At 47.2% G+C, this 22,858-nt stretch overlaps 1 protein-coding gene across 1 annotated transcript in view; it reads left to right on the forward strand.

Annotated features, from left to right (window-relative positions):
• LOC133136797 (chromodomain Y-like protein) overlaps positions 1-22,858 on the forward strand; it is a 41,880-nt gene that overhangs the window by 11,059 nt on the left and 7,963 nt on the right. Inside the window, exons 2-5 of the mRNA XM_061254538.1 lie at positions 13,076-13,850; positions 15,699-15,943; positions 16,884-17,056; positions 18,962-19,172. Coding sequence (XP_061110522.1) covers positions 13,076-13,850; positions 15,699-15,943; positions 16,884-17,056; positions 18,962-19,172 — 1,404 coding nt within the window. The remainder of the gene's footprint in view (positions 1-13,075; positions 13,851-15,698; positions 15,944-16,883; positions 17,057-18,961; positions 19,173-22,858) is intronic.

Genomic DNA, 22,858 nt, shown 5'->3' on the forward strand with positions numbered 1-22,858 from the left:
CGCTAACTCCCGCCGCCGGCAGCCTGGGCTCGCTCTGCCGTCTCCGGTTATGTTTGTCATCAGCGGCGCGGTAACCGCCCCGCCCGCGCGCTCTTCATTAGGAGCTCATCCTCCGTCCTCCCACAGCGCATGGCCCCGCACTCAGTGCCTCGTTACACTGGTATGACTGGGTGTGAAAAATGCCTTTGAACTCGATAAAACACACCACGGCAGGGCGAGACTGTAAAATTCTCTCGCCTAAGACTGTTGCCTGTTAAATGAAATGAGTGTGGAGTGTCAGGCGGCTAATGGAAACTAGATAGAAGTTCATTTAAGGTTACTAAGAAAAGGAAATGTGTTTGATCAGCATGGCTGGTTTTTACGCACTACTTCCTGCTTATGCACTGCCCGGGTATTCATAACACAAGCCGTGATTTTCTTGATTGTACGCTGCGCTTGTACAAGTGCTCTTCTCTGTTTCTGAGAGAGCTGCCTGCTGTTTCTCACAGTGGACGTGCCTTTTAATATTGGCATGACGCCGTTTTGCTCGAGAAGGATTACTGGACACTAACGGGTCAAAAAGAATAACGGTAGTTTGCGAGTCACCCTCAGCCTAACATAAGTCTCACTTGTAGAAATGTATTGTATTGCTTATGAACGAGGCTCCATGTTTGTGAACGTATCAAGAGAGTTGTGTGCTTAATTCCTGCTTGACGCATCAATTGACCGAAGTGAATAAACAGAACGTTTTGAAAGTGCTTCCTTGCTTTTATGTATTCCTGCATAACCATTAGTCTGTGAGATAAGGAGCAATGTATGACAATAGAGATTTTCCTGTGAAGTGTTCCATTAAGCCTTAGGAGTTGTGAATGTAGGTGATGGGATTTTTCTGTGGTGAATGAAGGTCTGTGACCCCTCTACTGAGGACATTATCTGCATGATGAAACAGCCACAGCTCTTCAGAGAGAGCCGCGACTGTCCTCGCCATTAAACACTTCCATTTGTTATCCTTAGCGCAGGCCCGGAATATTCTCTCCTGCAAGAGGGGTCGTGTAGTCGCTGACTTTCACACTCACGCTCCTCTTGAAGCTAATCGCCAAGGTTACTCTCTAGGTTCATTTCCCTGTCTCTCCTGAGTTTATTTTATTTTTAATGAAGCCAGAAACCGTTTCAGTGTACTTTTTAGACTACTGGCTGTACATCATGTCTGCTTCCCCAGCATCTTGGAACAAGGATAATGGGTGAAAGGAATAGGAGTTGTAGTACAGTAATCACCATGGTTAAAGGGCCTGTAACCAATTTCGGGTGGTTTTGAGTTTGTGGAATCGGCTCGAAAGGTGTCGAGTTCACTGGACATGCTCGTGTGCAGGATTTGAGGATTTCCTCAGGGTTTCATTCGTCCTTCTCCTCCTGTTGCCTGTTGAGCCTCTTGAATCTGTGGCAGAACGTTCCAGTGGGATTGTTTGAGTCCAGCGCCGTATAGATGTCGAGCTTATGGCTGCTATTTTGGTGAACCTTGGCAGTTGATATTCGGCACTCTAAATATCCGCAGAGTGACTGAACTGGAGCAAGGACACGGACCTGAAGCAGCCACACTTACAACACTGATACTGTTGTAGCTCGTTTTTATTGATGTAGAATGGTGATTTATGAATTTTTTATGAATGACTGATTTATGAATTAGCTACTGATGTAATCTGTTGATTTAGGTTGTCTGTATTAAACAGTGACATTCCAGTGCAGCTAACAACTGTCACACTGTTACTGTTCTGTCTGTTTATATGGTTGGTGGTGGTTGTTTTGTATTAGCTAATGGCAGAAGTTTTTTTTAAATATAATAGACAGAATTGAAATCTAACAATTAAACTGTGGCATATTCCAATGCAAGTTATATTCAGCTGTCTTTAAAATATGAAGCTAAGCACTTTATTGAAGAATCTATGGTGTGTCTAATTTGGCATATTTTTCAACTCAGGACTTGCAGATTTTATCAAGCTAGCTCATGATATTTCCAGCCTTTTTCATACCGCTGTATGCGCTGAGCAGTCAGCAATCACACATCCTTTCGTCAGAGTTTTAACTTGGACAAGCCAGCTCTTGCATAGGTGGAGTCAGGAGAATACCAGACGTACAGTGTTTTGCAATGCTTTAATGAGAACTGAAGGAAATATGTTGCGCTGGAGAACACTTCATTCACAGTCCACTTTTAGCTAAAAATGTTCCCTAGGCTACACTGACAGTTCCCTTGAATGCAGGTAGGTCGGCTTTTGTAAGTATGTGTGGGGGGGGGGGGAGCCTTTGTCTCCAGGTCAAGCTGAGGGCTCATCACAATTAGATCATCTCTCTGGATGTTTCTGTACTGCTGACTATTGTGTTTAAGAGCCGCGCTCCGGGGAGGTGCTTAAAGCTTTGACTGTAAGCTCACTGTCTCCCAGCGTTCTTTCTGAAGTTGAGTATCTACAAGTAGGCTCGAGACCTCTTTCCCCTCCCTCATTGGTTTGCGGATTACCATAGACGCCCTCCAGTCCTTTTAATCTTTGAAAGTCTCCTAAATTTACACGGCATCAAAGGTAGCCGTATTCGCACAAAGAAACGCTGCCTCCACTGCTGGGTAATAGCGGGTATCCGGTTTTACTTCGCATCTCCGTGACACGGATTAGCCGCCGCCACGCCCCGCCCCTCCCTTAATGTGGCCGACGGTTCTTACCACCACTTAGCGCATTAATCGCGCCGTAACGTCGAAGCCGGGTTGGATGGAGGCCGGCCTTTGTAGAAGCGCTCATTGTTGGGCGCGGGGCTGGCGAGGTCAGCGGGGCGTATTCTCAGCGGGCGAGGGGGTGGGCCGCGGGGCCTCCACACTGGGATGAGTCAGAGCTGGAGCGCTGAGCTCACTCCATTGTGAGGGGCTCATTGTGCGGGTCGGGCACACTGGCGCAGCGCTCCACAGAGAGACCGCTGTAGGCCTACCGCCACAAGGGGCCCACTGCCAACCTGGGGCGGCTGCCCAACTGCGCCCTGGGACCTGCGGTTTGCGTCGGAATTGATTCGCTCGTCAACGTTTCCTCAAAGCTCACCCGTGAGAGGCAAATAAGGCATTCATTTGTTAGCCTACTATTGTTCCTGTGAGATATATACTCTACGTTAAAAGGTTTTCATACGGCACTCGGGGGATTAGATTGTTAGCGGGTTTAAGAGAGATTCGGTTTTCAGAATTTTGAAAGAATATCGTTTTTTTTGCCCCCTCTGCTGACCGAAACTATGGATTCTGAAGCCAGCAAACCCGGCTGATGCACAACATTCTCACAATGTTGTTCTAACATTGCCAAAACATTCCAGTAACATTGAGAGAATTTTGTCTTCGCGCCCTGTCAAACCAGCCAGGAAACCATTGATTGGCTGCCACCAATGAGGAAACGGGAACAGTGGATGAGTGTATTGCCTCGGGGAAAATGTAAAGCCTTGTTATACCCAGTAATACTCACTTCCGCAAGACAAGTTATCCAAAGTAATTTTCCGGTCTGAAGATTTTTAATTGTTGGCTGTCTGTGGCTGCATTTGTAGAGGTCGCCAGTGAGAGTTGTCATGACAGTCACTGGTCTGGATCTGTCGTGTCAGCAGGGTAGTATAATGGTTGAGGAAGTAGAATTAAGCCTAAGGTAGCAGGCTTGATTTCCAGACGCGGTGCATTGTACCCTTGAGCAGGGTACTTAAATTGCTTGACTAAATGTCCGGCTATAAATGGATTTTAGGTGAAAACGAATGAGCTGACTAAGTTACTGTGGGTAAGCGCATCTGCTGAGTGTAGCCTACTTAATTTGAGAAATCTCACTGATTGGAAAATGAGTTATTGAGATTTTAGGCTTCAGGGAAGACTGAAAGCATTAGGAAGTGCTGTGATGTGAAAATAATTTTTCAGTGCTCGGTACTGTGAAATGAACTACTGTGCAGTATATGTAGTGTAGGGATATTAATGCACGGTCATGTTTGACCGTGACCCGGGTCTTTGACCGTGACCCGGGTCTTTGACCGTGACCCGGGTCTTTGACCGTGACCCGGGTCTTTGACCTAGACCAAGCCGTTGGAGTGCACTGCCACACTGCCGGCGACCAGCCCCCTCAATCCTCGCGCACAGCTGCTAGTCTTTGCCGTTGCCATGGAGAGCACATCAATGACCATTAAGTGGCTGAGAGCCACAGCGGAATCCAATGGGGAGTGATGCCCGCTGCCTCTTCACTGCCTGACGGGTGAAAGGGCTTCTCACACAGGGCAGCCGACTCCACACGTCCACGGTTAATTAAATAATCGCTGTCACGGCAAGGCTGCAACAAGCCCATGACTAAGACTGCCGTTTCTCCAGCCATCTGCCATTAATAAGTCTTTTCTTCGGCTTGTCCATGACCCGGTTAGGAAAGGATTAGAAAATCTAAATTGTGTGTCGGCGTTCATTGCCACAGTATACTCATTTACAGGTACAACCAGCGAGCATTGGACTCAGTCTCATTCATTGGAAATCCACCCCTGCTATTAATGAATCATCAGTCGGTCTCTCGTTCGTTGAACGCAGCAGGTTGTGAAAAACACGGCCGGTTTACTCAGCTCGGCTGTTGTGCGGAGACGTCTGCGTGGGATTCGGAATATAAGATTAAGCCTGCTCCGATCTCCGCCACCTTTACGCCCCCCCGATTTGGAGCTTGCCGAAGTGCGACTGGAGGAGGGGAGCCACTGTGACAAGGGGGTGGAAAGAGATGAGAGATTTCCTTCTGACAGAGGCAAGCGGCCAGGCCCGCTGTCAAACACGCTTATCCTCTCCTCCTCTACGGGCAGCGCACCTCCGCGCTTATCGCCAGAGAACGCCGCCTCTCTCCTTCCTTCTGATCACCGCAGTGCCAGCTCTGCCATTCACGTCTAGACTGGAATCAGATGCAGTTTTCCACAGCTCTCTAGCCTAGTCATTCCTAGATTCTTTCTTCCATTTAGTCTCCAGAAATCTGTGGTTAATTTCACACAAAACTCGCAAATTATGAAGTGATATGAACTGTCGCCTCCAAAAGATGGAGGTTAAACAAGGTCCTTTGACAGCTGCACACTGCAGTGTGGCAGGGGTTTTTCCACTAGCAGTGTATTTTCAGTTTGACAGTTTGCCATGTCAACGAAAAAGGCCCTTCTGGTGGTCATTATCTGCCCATCCTCAGCACCTGCTGTAGCCAGGTTTGTGCAGTGAAGCTTGTTCACCTGTTAAATTAAGCCTGGTCCATGAACCTGAAAGCCAGAGGGAATCAACGGTCTAATCTGAGCTTCCTGCACACCGTTTAGTATCTGTCATTTAATAAATTAATGCATATCATATAAAGGGATGTGTGTCATATGGGTTTGGCTCGAGGAGATTACTGGGTCATTGTTCTTAACTCGGTCATCCATGCATTGGTTTTCAGCCCAGCCTTGGCTCATTAACTGTCTGTTTTGGCTATGAAACAGTGGAATTAACATGCTTGTGGTTGATCCCCTCTGCTGTACCCCAGTTGATCTTCTCCATCTCTGTCTTTCGATGTGAAAAGGCTTTTCTCCCTTCACACACTGTGTTTTTGCTGGAGCAGCCCGCGTCCCTGAAAATAACTGAAACGGATCCGTCTGCCTCCGGGGTCCTCCGATAATAATTATTGCCCCCTGGCAACCGGGCCTGCGGGGGTGGGGGCAAACCCCGACACGTCTGAGTCCCGTGGCGGTTTGAGTAAGCCTGCGTTCTGCCTTAACGCACTCCCTTTTCCTAACAAAGTGGTGCAGCGTGTGTCTGTTGTCCTGCAGTGCACAAGGTCAATCAGGACGTGTAATGACATGGTGTTTTCACTGGGTTCTCTCCACAAAGGGCCATGTGCCCAGAGGGCAGCCTGGAGGGAGCACCGCCTGTTTACCTGCGTGGCTCGGTCAGCCTGGCCGTGTCCCCTAAAGAGGCAGCGTGGCCCTGCTTCTCCGTGTCTGCTGGAGCTGGAAACAAGGTCACTTCACCACGATTCCCCTGAGCTCCAGGGAAACGGGCGGAAAGGGGGAATGAGTGTCCACGTTTAGCAGCTGATATGATTAGCTGCCTTGCTGGTCACCCTGTCAGAAAGGAACATTAATGCAAGGATATTTTCTAGTAAAAGCAGATCTGCCACTGAAAACGATTCTGACATCAATTCTAAAAGTGGAACAGCAGGAGCCTGTCTTTGGTCAGCGTGTGTCAAAGTGAATACTTTGCCCCACTCCCCAACAAAGCTGTGAAAGTTTTGGAGAGGAGCTTAAGGAACAGCTTGACGCGTAGGCACTGCTGTGATCTAATGGAGCTTTGTGGGAAGTGATAGCTGATACTTTCTGAAGTGCAGGACTCAAAAGTTTAGGACAAAGTCCCGCACCATAGGTACTGCAGCATAGATAAATGTGTGCTATATTCATTTAGGTTTTCACTCTTATTGATTTGTGCCAAAAGCGAACACTTACTGCTCTGTAATTTCATTTAGTTAGGACCACGGCTGCAGGCTTTCCATTTTTAGCGCCATGATATCCCAGGTGGACGGGTTGCCCGGCTAATGCAACCCCTCTGTCCCAGTCCTCCATAAGCAGTGTCCTGTTACCCTGCTGGTCCTGCTGACCTCCTCTGGAGGAACACATCCTCTGGCTGTTGTCCTGTGTCTACAGTTTTCTCTGTGAGCAGGGAAGATGGTTGGAGGTGCAGTATAATATAATGGTTAGGAAGCTGGTCTTGCAACTTGTTGTAGGTTTGATTCCCAGGTGGGGAACCGTCATTGTACCCGTGGGCGAGGTGCTGAAAATGAGTTGTTTCAGTAAAACTCCAGCTATATTAATGTGTTGCATGTATGCAGTGTAAAAGGTGGAAGATGCACTGAATAAAAGTGTCTGCTTGAATCCCTGCAATGTGATGGCAAGTCCTCTGCTTGTTTTACCAAGTAGAAAATGAGTGAGGATGTTTGTGGCAGAATTTCTATATGAAATTTCCCATGCCCTTTACAAACAAATGTTTGTGTCTTACTACGTAGCCTACATCTTGAGTAAATTATCTGATATCACCTGCATCACAATGAGAACTTCACGTTCTCAGCCCAGGCGCTGGGGCTAGTTGTTTGCAAAGGGAAATTAACACGAAGAATGAAAAGTTACCCCAGAGGAAAACCAACACAATCAGCCCGTGCTAACTGCTAGCAGCTTCAGCAACCCTTCAGCAAGACTGCAACAATAATTGCAATTCTTGCAAGGCACTCACAGAAACATGAGCGTGTCGACATGAGCGGAAAGGTAAGGTAACTGATGGACAGGGAAGAATTGCAGTACCTGTTAGCGCCAGAGGGCCCTTTCATTTATCTATTACCGCTCAATCAAAAGGCTCGTAACTGCCGTTCGCTTTGCTCGCTTTTATTTGATAAAAGTGTTGCTAAGCAGCGGTGTCAGTGGAATGGAAAAAGGCAGAGCTTCACAGAGCGCCTCTGAGCAGTGGGAGGTGGGGAGAGACTGAAGCGCGCTCTGATCAACCGCGCCTCCCACCAGCCCCTGGCCGGAAAGTTCCGCCATGTCTCCCACAGGCGTGTGGGAGAACTCGTGCCTCCAGACCCCTCTCCGTTTCCTACTGCATTCCATTGCACCTGAGAAGTAATAAATTAAAGCCTAATGATTATTCCTTACATTTACACATTTTTCTCACCCTCGGAGTGCTTTACAGTTATGAGGGGGAAACCCGCCTCAGCTACCACCTGTGTGTAGCACCCACCTGGGTGATGCGCGGCAGCCATTTTGAATCAGAACGCTCAGCACACGTCATCTGGTGAGGGAGAGAACGGTTGACGAACTGGGGAATGACTAGGCGGGTGGCTACACTTTATGGTGAGTGGCATCCTTAATGACTGCAGTGAGTCAGGACCTCAGTTTACCACTTCATCTGAAAGACAGCATCTTCCACTGCACACCAGTGGGGTGTTGGGGGTTATTTGATGTGAATGAACACCAATTCCAACTTATTTTTCCCTGGAGGGTATTCCTATTCAAGTATTGGTGAAGCCCGCACTTGCTTAGCTGTTGGCAAGTAGAAACAACATGTGTAACAGTGGGTCGATTTTAACTGCTCCTGTTGTATAATAGCACAATGTTTTTTCCCCATTGTTTGTGGCTTATTTTTTCTTTGGTACTCGAGCACGTAAAATGCAAGTTACAGAATAGAACAGTCAACCGAATGTATATGCGTCCAGAAGTATGCATTTGACATTACCAAGCTTCTTATTATTATTGAGGCAAAGTAAAATGGAGGTTTAGTTTGTTGGTCATGCAAATGTCACCCCCACACAGCAATAAAACTGTTTTTTCTTGCTTGTTTTCTTTGCTTGTTTATTGCGAATGCAAATGAGGTGGCTAACTGCAGTCCCCTGTGTGAATGCGGTTTGGCACAAAATGTTGCTGGCTGCCCATGATGGAGGAGATCTAATGCAACAAGCTGTTCTCCCATGGCCGCACAGAACGTTCTCACAACATTGCCACAACATTGCAACTTCGCTTCCACAAACTTGACACTTGTCCATCTCTGAACAGTGTGCAATAACCTACACCAGTCATAAACAGATTTTAAGTTCTTTATAACTGTGTAATGAAGTGCCTGTCATAAACGGTGATACCGTTCTTTATAAGTGTGTAATAACAACCAGCCTGCCCTGAAACAGATTTACAGTATAAGTGTGTAATAACATATTGGCTGGCCATCGTAGATTTACAGTTCTTTATAGCTGTGTAATAACACAGACTTCTTATCAAATAGATTTGCAGTTCTTTAGAAGATATAAGCTGCCTTTCATAACTTTGCAGGCTGTCTAGGGAACTATTCAAAAGCCTTGCATCTTTTCTCAAGTTATCTTCGAAGAAATCCTTTGAACTGCGGTGTCACCCGGTAGCTGCTTTTAATTACTCGGATGCATTTTGCCACACATCGCTGTAATATGGCTGCCAAGCTACATATACACGTTTTTTGTGAATTATTTTTATATTTGTAACAGGCTTTCGAAAGCATATTCATAGCTGTGATGTCACAATTGAAAGGTGATGCATTCAGCATTTCAGCCAGAACTCTTAACATGAAGTGAACCTTCATCTCCCTGCTTTTAGCTGCTGTGCCTCGACTGATTGATCGCCAATGTTCTGGTTGCCAAGGATTCCGTCCCAAACGCGTTGCTCGTAAAAATGTGCCGTGTCAGCTGTTTCCAAGGTTACTAGATCCTTTGGTTTCTCCATGCGCTCCCACACACACACACACACACACACACGTCATTCTGTGTGTATTTACGCAGTATCTTTGGGAGCAGACCAGCACTAGAGCCTGAAATTCTCAGTACTTTAATCCCCTTCCCAGTATCGTGGGGCATACCAGCATAATCACGCCCTGCTTTCATCCTGTTTTCTGCCTGATGAGTAAAGTACACCAGCTATCGTGCACCTGTGTGTGGGTCATCAGCAAAATGCTAAGTGTGTCCAGACGCACTTAATCTCCATGCCCTGGGGATGTGTGTGTGTGCGTCATATTTGAGTGACTGCCCCTGGTACACATTCCCAAGGTGAGTGGAAGCTAGCTGGATTCTCTAAAAGTAACATCTGGACATTTTCTTCGCGGTTAACAGTGTTAGTTCCTCTGAAGCGGTATCAGAATTGAGACGGTCGTCAGTGCGGATGTGTGCTGCCGTGTAACGATAACCCCAGCGTTCGCTCGGTAGCGATTTATAACAGGGACTTAAAAGTACCCGCTCTCCCAGCAGGCAGAGTGGCTCCTCTGCCCCACGTTCGTGCAGGCGTGACCTCTGTGAGGTCCCCGCTGGAAAGCTCTGGTGCTGGAGGGGGAACAGCTGCCTCAGACCCAGAGAGCACTTGACATCACAAGCCGAGCATCTGGTTTAATGAAGGGTGCACCAGGGAGCCGGGCCTGCCCACGCACTAAATCAGCTCTGCAGCAGGGACGTAATGAGCGCGAATGACACCACTTCTCTGCAACAATCCAGCAGAGTCTGCCAAGTCCATAGACTCAGTGGGACTTTAAACCGTGTAGAATTTCTCCATGTGTACTCTGTATTGTATGTATTTATTAAATTATGTATTGAATTACATCGTACTAAGCTTTCTAAATTACGGGTATAACACTCAGGATTTCATATTAATACCCGACTGCTCCCCTCAGTTATTTCATTGAAAAGTACAAAATTTGCCTGGATTTTGTAATACTTTTTTTTTTTCCTGAATGAACGCCATTTCTAGGCCCAATCGTGTTGGGCACCCAGGGAGACGTTTGATTGGACAGATGGCACGTCCAGTCTTCCTCCTTGTTAATTCAAACGGTCGCTGACTTTCTAGATCAGAGACGACCCACAGTGAGTGTAAAGCCACAGCCAGATTTGACTCATGTTAAGCGGTAGGGGTAAGGTCAGCCACTAGATGAGCGCACCTCCCCCACTGCCCTGGTGCAGAAACCTGCAGTTCTGTACACGTTTGTGTACTAAGTTTCTGAAGTGATAGAGTACAGGGCACTTTAAGTGCATGGGTAACTGTGCCACATAATGGCTGATAGCCCAGCAATTGACCCAGTGAGGCAATTACAGGTTCAGGATGGAAAGAGCGAGAGAATGCATCAGCAGCACTTCAGAGTCTCATCCACACCAGGCTGTTAATCCCCCTAATCGCCGATACCATATAATGGGAGGCAGTGGAACATAATGGTTAGCATATGGCCTTATAACTCATTGACCTAGTATGCCTTGCTTTCTCCGGAAGGACAATGCTGTTCTACCCTTGAGCGAGGTACTTAACCTGAATGACTTCAGCAAACATCCAGCTGTATAAATAGTACTGTGTAAAAATGCTAAGGGTTGGGTACGTTGCTCTGTGTTATGTAAAGTAAGCCTGCAGATCCCATCCTATCGGTTTCAGTGCTTTCCTGCTGCCACTGTTACCTGAGCTGGACTGTGTGAGCAGCATTACTCAGTCAGGTGATGTCAGGTCCAGCTCCGGCACTGTAAGGCAGTAAGGGCTTGTAACCGTGTCTCCTGGGTCTGTGCAGGTGGAAACGGAGATAGGCGGGGGGGGGTTTTGTGACGGTTTGTGGGTAACGGCTCGACGCAGACTACACCCTTGGTGGTTTTATCTGTTGCGAATCGGCGTAGTCGTCACTTCTCTGAGGGCAAAGAAAGAATTTGGCGTAGTCGTCGTTTCTCTGAGGGCAAATAAAGAATTTGTGGAGATGAGGGGGAACGGCAAGGAAGCAGAAAAGGATGTCCTGAAAAGTTGGTTTGAATGTTTGAATGCCCTTAAATGACACACATTTTAGTGGACGAGGATTTCTTGCTCTGATGTATTAGACCTCCTCGATGCAGTTCCCGTTTCATCCCCTTCAATGCGTTTGAACGTGCGCTCCGCGTGGGGAACCCTATGTGGCTGCTGTTATTTTGGGCCTCCAAACGGCTCTCGCAAGTCAAAGGGTGCCGCTGGCTGCAGCCAACTTTAATGACTTTCAAGTAGGCAAGGGGATGAAGGAGGCACTAGACAAGCCTTTTATATTAATGGGGCCGTTTGTGAGGTGCTCAGGCTGGGTCTGTCTGGTCAATGTTGTCGTTGAGTACCTGTAATTTCCTCTGGGTTCTGAGTGCACGTTGTAACAATGACTAATTATTTTTGGTCTCAAGCTCTTCTGTGATATGAGCCCCGGCCCTGCAGAAAAGACAAACTAGTTCCTGGCTCTCTCCTGTGTTTGCATTCCTGCCCAATTTGGACGAGAGCTCCTGAGTTACTGGACCGTTCCTTTAAATGAGCATCTCGCTTTTCTTTTCTGATGAACTGCATACTTTCAAATGCTGCATTTCTATTAGGTTCAGTATAAGCTTGCCCGGACTATTATTGTAGGCAGATTGCTTTACCCAAAGTCATATAAGAAATGTTTACATTGGATTAGACGTTGAAAGCAGATATCACAGGAGTTAGAGAGATGGGTGCAGTTGCACTCGCATAAGTACCACCATTGAGGTGCCTGCATCCATGCCTCCAAAATAACCTGCATCTCGCAACCGGAAGTTTAGAGTGGACGTTCAGTTCATACAGGGCGGCCTGTAGCGTAGTGGTTAAGGTAAATGACTGGGACACGCAAGGTCGGTGGTTCGAATCCCGGTGTAGCCACAATAAGATCCGCACAGCCGCAAGGCCCTTAACCCTGCATCGCTCCAGGAGAGAATTGTCTCCTGCTTAGTCTAATAAACTCTACGTCGCTCTGGATAAGAGCGTCTGCCAAATGCCAATAATGTAATGTAATATGTCCTCACAGTTCAAGATCTACATCATCTACATTATTGCAGAAATGATTCATGCTCTCACATTATGTCTCTGACCTTTTCAAGTTCCTGAATTAACACATTTCATCAAAAAATCTTTTTCATAAAAAAGGTGAGACATGCCGTGCAGCACACCTCCTTTTATTGTGATTGACCTTTTGCGTTCTCACATTGCCAGATTACTGTCCTGGCCCTTCCCCAGCTCCTCATGTCTCCTGCTGGCGCTCCTGTAGAGTGCAGTTATATTACCCGCAGTGGCCTTGCTGCTCTCAGTTCCCCAGGTGGTGGGGAACAGTGTGAGAAGTACACCCCAGTGGCCTCCTGGCGAAGATGTGGGGAATGGTAGTTGACAGGGCTGTGGTTTGTCAGTTCTTTAAGGCCAGCTTCTGAGTGTACCTAGATGCCCCGCTCCGTCGGACGGATAATGCGTCTCTGTCAGTATCGGTTTCTCCTGGGCTGAGTCTCTCCCGCCCGTCTGCCTGCCTCCATCCCGGCTCCGCTCTTTCTTCATGACTCCTCTCAGGCCTGACAGCACTACACTATATAGTGCCGGCCAAGGAAATAATTGCCACTGTAGGGCCAGACAAAAGATATAGGATAGTAATGGGAATTGTATGAGTAAGTAAGGTTGGTTTTTGTCCCTGCCTGTTTTTCGCTGGATGTTTTTAAAGAGGCTTTATTAATACTGACGTGGTGAGGAAGAAGGTTTTTCTGTGATGATGATAGTTCATGCTGTTAATACAAACGTCTCTCCCGTCCTCCAGGTGGAGAAGATTGTGGACAAGCGGAAAAACAAGAAGGGTAAGATGGAGTACCTGGTGCGCTGGAGGGGGTACGGGTTGGAGGGGGACACGTGGGAGCCGGAGACGCACCTGTCCAACTGCATGGAGTTCATCCACGAGTTCAACCGCCTGCAGAGCGAGAGGCAGCGGGACGGGTCCTTCCTGCGGGCGGCGAGGAGCTCGCCCAGCGCCGGCCCCAGCAACGCCCGCAAACAGATCTCCCGCCCCCAGCCGCAGCACAGCCCGGCGCTGGGCAAGAGCCCCAGTCCCGCCACCGCGGTCACCACCGCCACGGTCCCCACGGCCGCCAAGCGCCAGCACGGAGACCCGCCGCTCCCCGCCCACGACCCGGACGCCAAGACGGACGGCTCCCCGTTCTTCCCCAACCCAAAGTACCGGCGCACCAGCCACCCCAGCGTGGCGGGTATGGGTGTCGGCGTGGCCGGGGCCCACCCCGGCCGCAGGAGCATGGACCTGGCCAAGTCCGGCATCAAAATCCTGGTGCCCAAGAGCCCCATGAACAGCCGGACGGACTCCGAGGAGTCCCCCAGCGAGGCGGCCCACAGCCTGGAGCAGACCGGTCAGGAGCCCGACTCCGTGCCCCCCGAGGTGGCCCTTCTGGAGAAGCCCCCGGCAGCCCTGCTGGGGCCCGGGGAGGAGAGGGCCCGCATGGGGACGCGTCCGCGCTCTCAGACCATCCTGCCGCCCCCGCCGGTGCCCATCACGCCCGCGGCCGTGCGCACGCTGAACGGGAAAGGTACGCACTTTATCAGACTGCAGGAGTGCTGCTGTGATGCAGTAATGTCAAATGTCTGCCTGCTGGAGTCTGTGATGCAGTGTTTGTCACAGTCGTTACAGTCATAGTGTAGCTTCTGGTGCAATTTCTGGTATCATTTCTTGTGCAGATTCTGGTATAACTTCTTCTTTCTGGTGCAGTTTCTAGTGTCATTTTTGTAGTGTTTTTGTGGTGTACCTTCTGGTGCAGTTTCTAGTGTCATTTCCAGTTCCAGTTCCTGTTGTAATTTCTGGTGAAGTTGTTGCTTTGATGTGAAGATTGTTTGCACTGCAGGAGCATTGCTGGAGTGTCCCGCGGGGTCCTGCAGTTGTCCTCATATAGTTGAGTGTTGCCTAGTAACTCTATAGAAGTGTGCTGTGTGCTGCAGTCGAGTTGTGATAGTCATGACATAGTACATTACTAGTACATAGTACATGACATTAACAGTCTCCCTGTGTGAAGATGGTAGACCGCCAAGCTCCGCTTGTGCCAAGAGCGCAGAAAACTCAAGATTCATGGCTGGTGTGAAAGGAACAGTGAGACCTTCAGTTCCTGAGGCTGAAGTTCCCTTCCTCTGTGCACATCATTGAGCGGGATTTAATAAGGCCTACCACTCAAAGAAGTGGCCATCCATCACAGTACAGGATAAGCACCGGATAGAGTGGTTGTTAACATCTAGCTGGTTTTGTTCATGTCGGAAGGAGGGTACATTTTGTCCTCGTGGGTGTGGGTGTAGGTGGGTATGTGTGCTAACACTCTCTGCTCACTGCACCTCATGCTGTGGTCTGGAACATATGAAGGTCACTCACTAGGTTTATTTCTGTTTTTCAGAAACAAAAAGATTTTTGAGATAGCTTGCCAAAAAATTGTCTGTGGTTTTCTGACCATTACAAAGCATCAAACTGAAGGTATTTTATTGCATACCTGCAGGCACACAGCATGGCCTGCCTGTTTGATAGGTAGTAATAGGCTTTCAGAAGAGTCAGTCTTAAATATAGGAGTACTGTCATCACATAGAAATAAAGTCATTGGTTTTGAAAGCATACTTCAGCTGAAATCTTATACCACTTGACTTGCTCACAGGAAGATAAAAAAAATCAATGTCAAGACATAAAAATGGCAAACCAGTGAACCCAAATCAACATTTTTTAGCAAACAACAAAATATGGATAATTTAGGAGTGATGAGTTGTGTAAATAACTTTATCCTCCTTATTTACAAAGGAAGGAACCAATTGGAAGTGTAGATGGCCTGGACACCTGCTGCGTAGGCAAATCTTTTACTAAATCCAAGCTCGTCAGCTAACCGCTAATTACACAAACCCTGCCAAAGAATCCTTGGCTGTATTCATTATAATGGGAGGAAGAGTGCTGTGGGTTGTAATTAATATGGGTGGGTCCAGGTTTTGCTTTGGTCTAGACTCCAGTAATAGCAGACCTAACCTTATTGTGTCTACCAACAGAGGGATTTTAGACTCCAGGAACATGGCTCCTTTGTGGAATCAACCAGTCACCACAACCACCTGTCACACGTGACATTTATTTTGTAAATGATAGGTGTGACACTCTTTCATAAGCAAGTACACTGCTTTACAAACAACACATTTGTGAAGACAGAAAGTTTTCTCATGAGCAAGTTTTGTACCTTTCATTTAATCTACATGCAGTATGGACCTTCTTAGTTTGGTTGACAGGGTGGAAAGTTAGAGAACTCTGAAGTCTTTTTGAAGAGGCTCTTCCGGTGTCAGAATCGGGGCCAGCTCGCTGAGCTGGCGGTGAGTTTGTTGGGTACGCAGCGCCGTGCCTCAGCCCCTCCCGTCTCCTCCATCAGGGACATCCACGTTCATGGCGGCCCTGGCGGCCAATGGGACGGACAGGCTGCAGAACGCGGTGACGGGCGTGGTGGGCAAGCGGCGTTTCGAGGAGCGGTCCGCCTTTGACAAGCGGCTGCGCTTCAGCGTGCGGCAGACGGAGAGCGCGTACCGCTACCGCGACATCGTGGTGAAGAAGCAGGACGGCTTTACGCACATCCTGCTCTCCACCAAGACCTCCGAGAACAACACGCTCAACCCTGACGTGAGTCCCCCAAATGAATCCCGCTAACCTTTACAACCACATTCATCAACACACTCAACCCAACGTGAGTCCCCCTCCAACATTCATCAACACACTCAACCCCAACGTGAGTCCCCCTCCAACATTCATCAACACACTCAACCCCAACGTGAGTCCCCCTCCAACATTCATCAACACACTCAACCCCAACGTGAGTCCCCCTCCAACATTCATCAACATTCATCAACACACTCAACCCCAACGTGAGTCCCCCTCCAACATTCATCAACACACTCAACCCCAACGTGAGTCCCCCTCCAACATTCATCAACACACTCAACCCCAACGTGAGTCCCCCAAACGAGTCCCGCCAACCTTTACATCAACATTCATCAACGCATGCAACCCAAAGTGAGTCCCCCAAACGAATCCCGCCAGCCTTTAGATCACATTCATTCAACCCCGACGCTCAACCGTGCCACTGTGCAAACAAATCCTTTACATCAACACACTCAACCCTGACGTGAGTCCCGCTCTGTCTTGTGCAAATGAATCCTGCATTCATCAACATTCACCATTTATTATTCATGTTAAGTTAGTGTGGGCATCTCTGCTGAGCCAAGCTCTCATATCTAATGTCACTTTCAATGGCAGTACAGATTCAACAATATTTCCCCACTCTATTCTTTTTCATTGATATGCTTATATTGCACTTATTATGCAATAGATTACTGAACTGCAATTCATTCTCCATTTTGAACCGTGATAATAAAGATTAGCATGTATGTGAATTTGGATTGACATAATGCATTTTGTGACTAGAATGTTGATAAGAGGGTCATAAAAGCAAAAATGATATTTTCTCTGATACTAATGTTTGTCCTGGTTCTGTCTGTAGAAGGAGTGATCTGTCACTGTGCAGTAAAGATAAGTGATCTGACTGATGATGATGATGACTCAGGTGATGAAGGAGGTGCAGAGCGCCATGGCTACGGCTGCAGCGGACGACAGTAAGCTGGTTCTTCTGAGCGCGGTGGGCAGCGTGTTCTGCTTCGGCCTGGACTTCATCTACTTCATCCGCCGGCTGACCGACGACCGGAAGAAGGAGAGCACCAAGATGGCCGAATCGATCAGGTACAGACGCGGCAAGAGACTTTGCAATGAACTATGGGAGTTATTATTCCAGGTTTCACTTCAAGTCTTCAAGTGAAACCTGGAAAAAGCTGCCTTAAAAAAAGCTGAAAATAACAGTCTTTGAAAATGTTTGAAAGACAGGAACGATGATATGAGGACTCACTCAGCAGACAGCAGTGGTATCTACACATGTGTGATTTATTCTGGAAAGCAACAAAAATGACAAATATTTGTACAAAACAATTCTTCAAAGCTACAGCATCAAGAGTAACTGCATCTATTCAAGCTTCTAGTAGAAGTTAACTACTAGAATAAGGCATTGTGCCTGTCGTTCCCTGAGTTTATATTTTCATGTGTGGACACTTGTTTCACTGTTGTTAGTTTTATTTTTGGGTGAATTTCAAGCTTTTAGTTGGACGCATGATAATAGATTTTGTGAGCTGAGGAGGGCATCATGTCCAGACGGAGCAGAACACCTGGACATCTCCTTCTCTTTGCTCTGAACGTCTCAGTCTGCTGGGAAGCTTCTGGAATGCAGGCGTTCAAAGGAGCCGAAGGGGTGGGGATTGTGCAAAATCCTTTTTCTCAAGTGTGTCATTGAGCAAAAAGCTCTCTGGAGAAGCACAGATTGATCGCACTGCCGGCCTGCTCATGAGGAACAAGCCGCAATGAGAGTCCAAGGGGGGCCAGCCATGCAGGGAGGTGAAGGTTTCAGACACGCTGTGAATTAGCTCCAGGGCTGCAGTCACCAGCTGCTTTACTTTCCCTATGAAGACAAAAAGCCTTCGATGCGTCCTTGGGGTCCTATAAATTCAGCCTTTATGCCACGATGGTTAACTAAGCAACTTAACATGAACCAGCAGCTAAAATAGCTTGCTCATCAATGTATGTAGCTGTTGTGTTTATTTTTCGAAAAGGGTCTTTCTTGTACATAAGCTGTTTCTTTGGATATGCGATAGCTGAGTTGTGTGTAATGTAGTGTGCAGTGTTGGCGGGTTTGATGCACTCTAAGCTTTTGTTGCCGTTGGTCCTGCTCTCTTTTTCTCTGGCAAATCTTTCATTCTCCCCAAAAAGCTGCTGTGAATCTGCATTCTCATTCAGCTGAATGGCAACAGCACTGGCCGTGCTGATTCCATTGTGTCTTTGTTTAATGTGCCTTTATGCTCTGAATATTTATTGGGGGCTTAAGCAAGTAAATATTTTTCCAAGCACAGAAGTCTGTGGGAAATGTGATTTATTGATGGCAGACCACGGGAACTGAATGGGGAATGGGGAAAATTTCAACAGTGGTTTTGCATGCTCTACTTTATTAAAGATGTAATGCTTAGTCATGTTTTGCCATTGGTTTCACAGTGTCACATTCTTTGTTTAGCATGGATACTTCCCAATAGTGGTAGTGGTGAAGATGGTACTGGTCATGCTTAGGATAATGTCACTGTTATGAGGAGGATTATAATGACGGGTGTTGGCCATGATGATGGTCACAGTTATGAAGATGAACATAATCATGGTGTGTGTTATGAAGATGGTGTTGGTTATGATTACGGTCTTGGTTGTGCTGCTGAATAAGGTGATGATGTTGGTTATGATAATGGTCTTGGTTGTGCTGTTGAATAAGGTGATGATGTTGGTTATGATCATGGTCTTGGTTGTGATGCTGAATAAGATGTTGATGGTGGTTATGATAATGGTCTTGGTTGTGATGCTGAATAAGGTGATGATGTTGGTTATGATCATGGTCTTGGTTGTGCTGTTGAATAAGATGATGATGGTGGTTATGATCATGGTCTTGGTTGTGATGCTGAATAAGGTGATGATGGTGGTTATGATAATGGTCTTGGTTGTGCTGTTGAATAAGATGACGCTTGTCATTATGATGAGTTTGACAGCCTTTCCCCCGCTCAGGACGTTTGTGAACACCTTCATCCAGTTCAAGAAGCCCATCATTGTGGCTGTGAACGGGCCGGCGGTGGGGCTGGGGGCCTCCATCCTGCCGCTGTGCGACGTCATCTGGGCCAATGAGAAGGCCTGGTTCCAGACGCCCTACGCCACCTTCGGCCAGACACCCGACGCCTGCTCCTCCCTCACCTTCCCCCGCATAATGGGCGTGGCTTCTGTGAGTACACCTCGACCGTCCTGTCCGTCAGCTCAGCGGCCATCTTAGGCCGTAGTGTGCCTGATCCCTCCCTCCATCTCTCTCACTTACCGTCACTCCCTCTCTCCCATTATTTCTCCCTCTCATTCTTCCCTTCCTTCCTGCCCTCCTCTGTCCCTCCCCCTGTCTCTTTCACTCCCTCCCTCGCTCTCTCTCATTCTGTCACCACCCACATCCCCCTTTCATTTTCTCCTTGCCCTTGTGAGCTGGTCTATAGTAATCACTCATCTCATTTACTCCTTCCGTTCCAACTGCAGCAGACTGACCTTAAGACGCCCTTCAGTTGCCTCAGAGCTTTAAGTCCTCAAGTAATGTCTGCTGCTCCTGCAGTCTCCTTCCTAACACAATCAACTGTGTTCCTGCGCTTCCTTTGGACAGTGCAGGCTGTTCTTCATGCACAGTCTTTCAGACATGTGCCATCCACACAGTGCAGAGTTTTGGTTAAAATGGCTGAACATGTTAGCAAGAGGTTGCAGACTCACATTCTTCGTTTTTATAGTATCATTTTGTTTTATACTTTTATACTGCTTCAGTAAATATGTGGGTGTATAAGTGGGTAGAAATGTGGTTATACTGTTTAGTAATAATGTTGTTGTAGAATGTGGTTATACCGTTTAGGAGTGGGAGTCCATACTGTTCATAAGTGGAACAGAAAGCGAGTCCTGCAGGTATTCAGCTAGCAAAAGGGCTCAGGAGAGTAATGGGAATACAAAGTCTGTTTTTAGGCAGAGTGGTTATTGCAGCTCTAGAGGGCAGCAGCAACACGCAGAGCGCGCGGGCGAGAGGAAAGGGAGAGAGCGAAAGACAGGGAGTGATTTTGTAATGTTCCTGTGGAGGCGAGTCGGTGAGTGACGGGGGTTGCAGTCTTATTGCCTCATTCTGCGCTCGGAGCCTCGGGGCCCTGGCCTACGCCGGCGCGTTAGCGTCGGCTCCTCGGGCTGCTCACAGCCTGCTTTCACTTTCAGTCTGTTACCCGAGGCAGCCGGCTGTCCTCTAAGTACTCTCTTTAACGTAGCGTCACTGAAGACTCCCGCACCCGTGACGTCACCCGCCGCTCTCCAACATGAGTAACGGCACTTACAGCTCTTCCACCGCCCGTCTCCTTTATTCTCCATCCCTGCCACCACTCACCTTTATTTATAGAGAACTTCCAAATTGTGCTCAGTCAAAAAGGGGTTAAGCCACAGGTGCACAGACCCGGGTAATTGCAGAACAAATCTGCCGTCTCCAGTTATGAGCACTACATGCACACTGAGTTGATGCATTAAGTATTCTTGCTGGACCTCAGTGTCTTGCCTTTTTTTTAGTGGGTGGACCGCAATTTTTATATTGAGAATATTGAGAAATAGAATATGTGGGACTGCCAGAATGATTAAGCAGTGCTTGAGGGCTGTCTTGCTTTTGCTCAACTACTTGTAGCTGGTTGTAACAAGTGAAAAATACATGTCGGTATAAATACAGAATGTGGAAGCTGCTAGATGCAACGTTCAGGCTGGAGAGTCATAATTCACAAGCTGTCTTTAATCTGACAGCCAGCATTGGCTACATCTCCCTAAATTTGCGCGGCAGTCTAGCTTAATGGTTCGGCAACAGGGCTTATAACTCAGAATGCAGGTTGAAGTCCCTGTTGGAGCACCGTCATTTTACCCTTGAGCAAGAAACTGCCTGGATTGCTTCTGTAAATATCCAGCTGTATAAACGGGTTGTTTGTAAAGAATTTAAGCTCTGGCTCTGGATTGTAAAAGTGATTTTGAAGGAGTAACTGAAATTTGTGTGTTCTCTGTTTGAGTGGCTCTGTGTGTCTCTGTGTGTGTGTGTGTGTGTGTGTGTGTGTGCCTATGTGTATTTATGTACGTATTTAATGTATATATGTGTCTGTGTGTCTGTTGGCATACAGTGGGAGCAATAATTATTTGATCCCTTGCTGATTTTGTAGGTTTGCCCACTTACAAAGAATGGAACTGTGTAGAATTTTAATCATAGGTACATTTTAACATTGAGAGACAGAATATCACAAAATAATCCACAATAACAACATCATATAAATTTTATACATTTAATATCATATTTTCACATGAAATAAGTATTTGATCCATAGAACAATAGGACTTAATACTTGGTGGAGAAACCTTTGTTGGCAAGCACAGAGGTCAGACGTTTGTTGTAGTTTTTCACCAGGTTTGCACAGATCTTGGGAGGGATTTTGGTCCACGCTTCCAAGGCTGTCCTTTGGCAACTCGAAGCTTCAGCTCCCTCCACAGATTTTCGATGGGATTTAGGTCTGGAGACTGGCTAGGCCACTCCAGGACCTTAATATGCTTCTTTTTGAGCCACTCCTTTGTTGCCTTGGCTGTATGTTTTGGGTCATTGTCATGTTGGAAGACCCATCCACGACCCATTTTCAGTGCTCTCACTGAGGGAAGGAGGTTGTCGCCCAAAATTGTGGCCCCATTCATCCTCCCCTCGATACGGTGAAGTCGTCCTGTCCCCTTAGCTGAGAAGCACCCCCAAAGCATAAGCTTTCCACCTCAGTGGGGATGGTGTTCTTGGGGTTGTACTCCGCATTTCTCTTCCTCCAAACATGGCGAGTCGAGTTGATGCCAAATAGCTCTATTTTGGTCTCATCTGACCACATCACCTTCTCCCAAGGCTCCTCTGGATCATCCAGGTGTTCTTTGGTAAACTTCAGACGGGCCTGTACATGTGCCTTCTTCAGCAGAGGAACCTTGCGCGTGCAGCAGGATTTTAATCCTTCATGGTGTAGTGTGGTGATGGTGATGGTTCTCTTCATGACTGTGGTCCCAACTGCCTTCAGGTCATTAACAAGCTCCTCCTGTGTAGTACTGGGCTGATCCCTGACCTTTCTCATGATCATTGATATCCCACGAGGCGAGATCTTGCGTGGAGCCCCAGACCGAGGGAGATTGGCGGTGACTTTGTGTTTCTTCCATTTTCTAATAATTGCTCCAACAGTTGTTAACTTCTCACCAAGCTGCTTGCTTATTTTCTAGTAGCCCATCCCAGCCTTGTGCAGGTCTACAATTTTGTCCCTGATGTCCTTAGACAGCTCCTTTGTCTTGGCCATGGTGGAAACGTTGGAATCTGATCAGGTGTCTTTTATACAGCTACATAACGATGTAACGAGTTGACACAGGTGTTTTGGGTAATGAGTTGAGATTAGGAGTGCTTCTTAATGGAAAACTAACTGGTCTGTGGGAGCCAGAATTATTGCTGATTGGTAGGGGATCAAATACTTATTTCATGCAAAAATCCGATAATAAATTTTATCAAATTTATTTGATGTTGTTATTGTGGATTATTTTGTGATATTCTGTCTCTCAATGTTAAAATGTACCTATGATTAAAATTCTACACAGTTCCATTCTTTGTAAGTGGGCAAACCTACAAAATCAGCAAGGGATCAACTAATTATTGCTCCCACTGTATATTAAGGCTGCCAATATTGGCATTAAATTTAAATTTGTATGAATTTGAATATTCAATGAATCAATTGCATAAATATGTATTTTGCCGAGCACAGTATGTGTAATAATGTGCAATAGCGCTCCCTCTGATCTGTTACAGGCCTAAGCATTATCATCCTCAAGGATGTAGTATAACAGACATTGACAACATTGTTCAAAATT

The sequence above is a fragment of the Conger conger genome, chromosome 9 (assembly GCF_963514075.1).
Source record: "Conger conger chromosome 9, fConCon1.1, whole genome shotgun sequence".
NCBI classification, from domain to species: domain Eukaryota; kingdom Metazoa; phylum Chordata; class Actinopteri; order Anguilliformes; family Congridae; genus Conger; species Conger conger.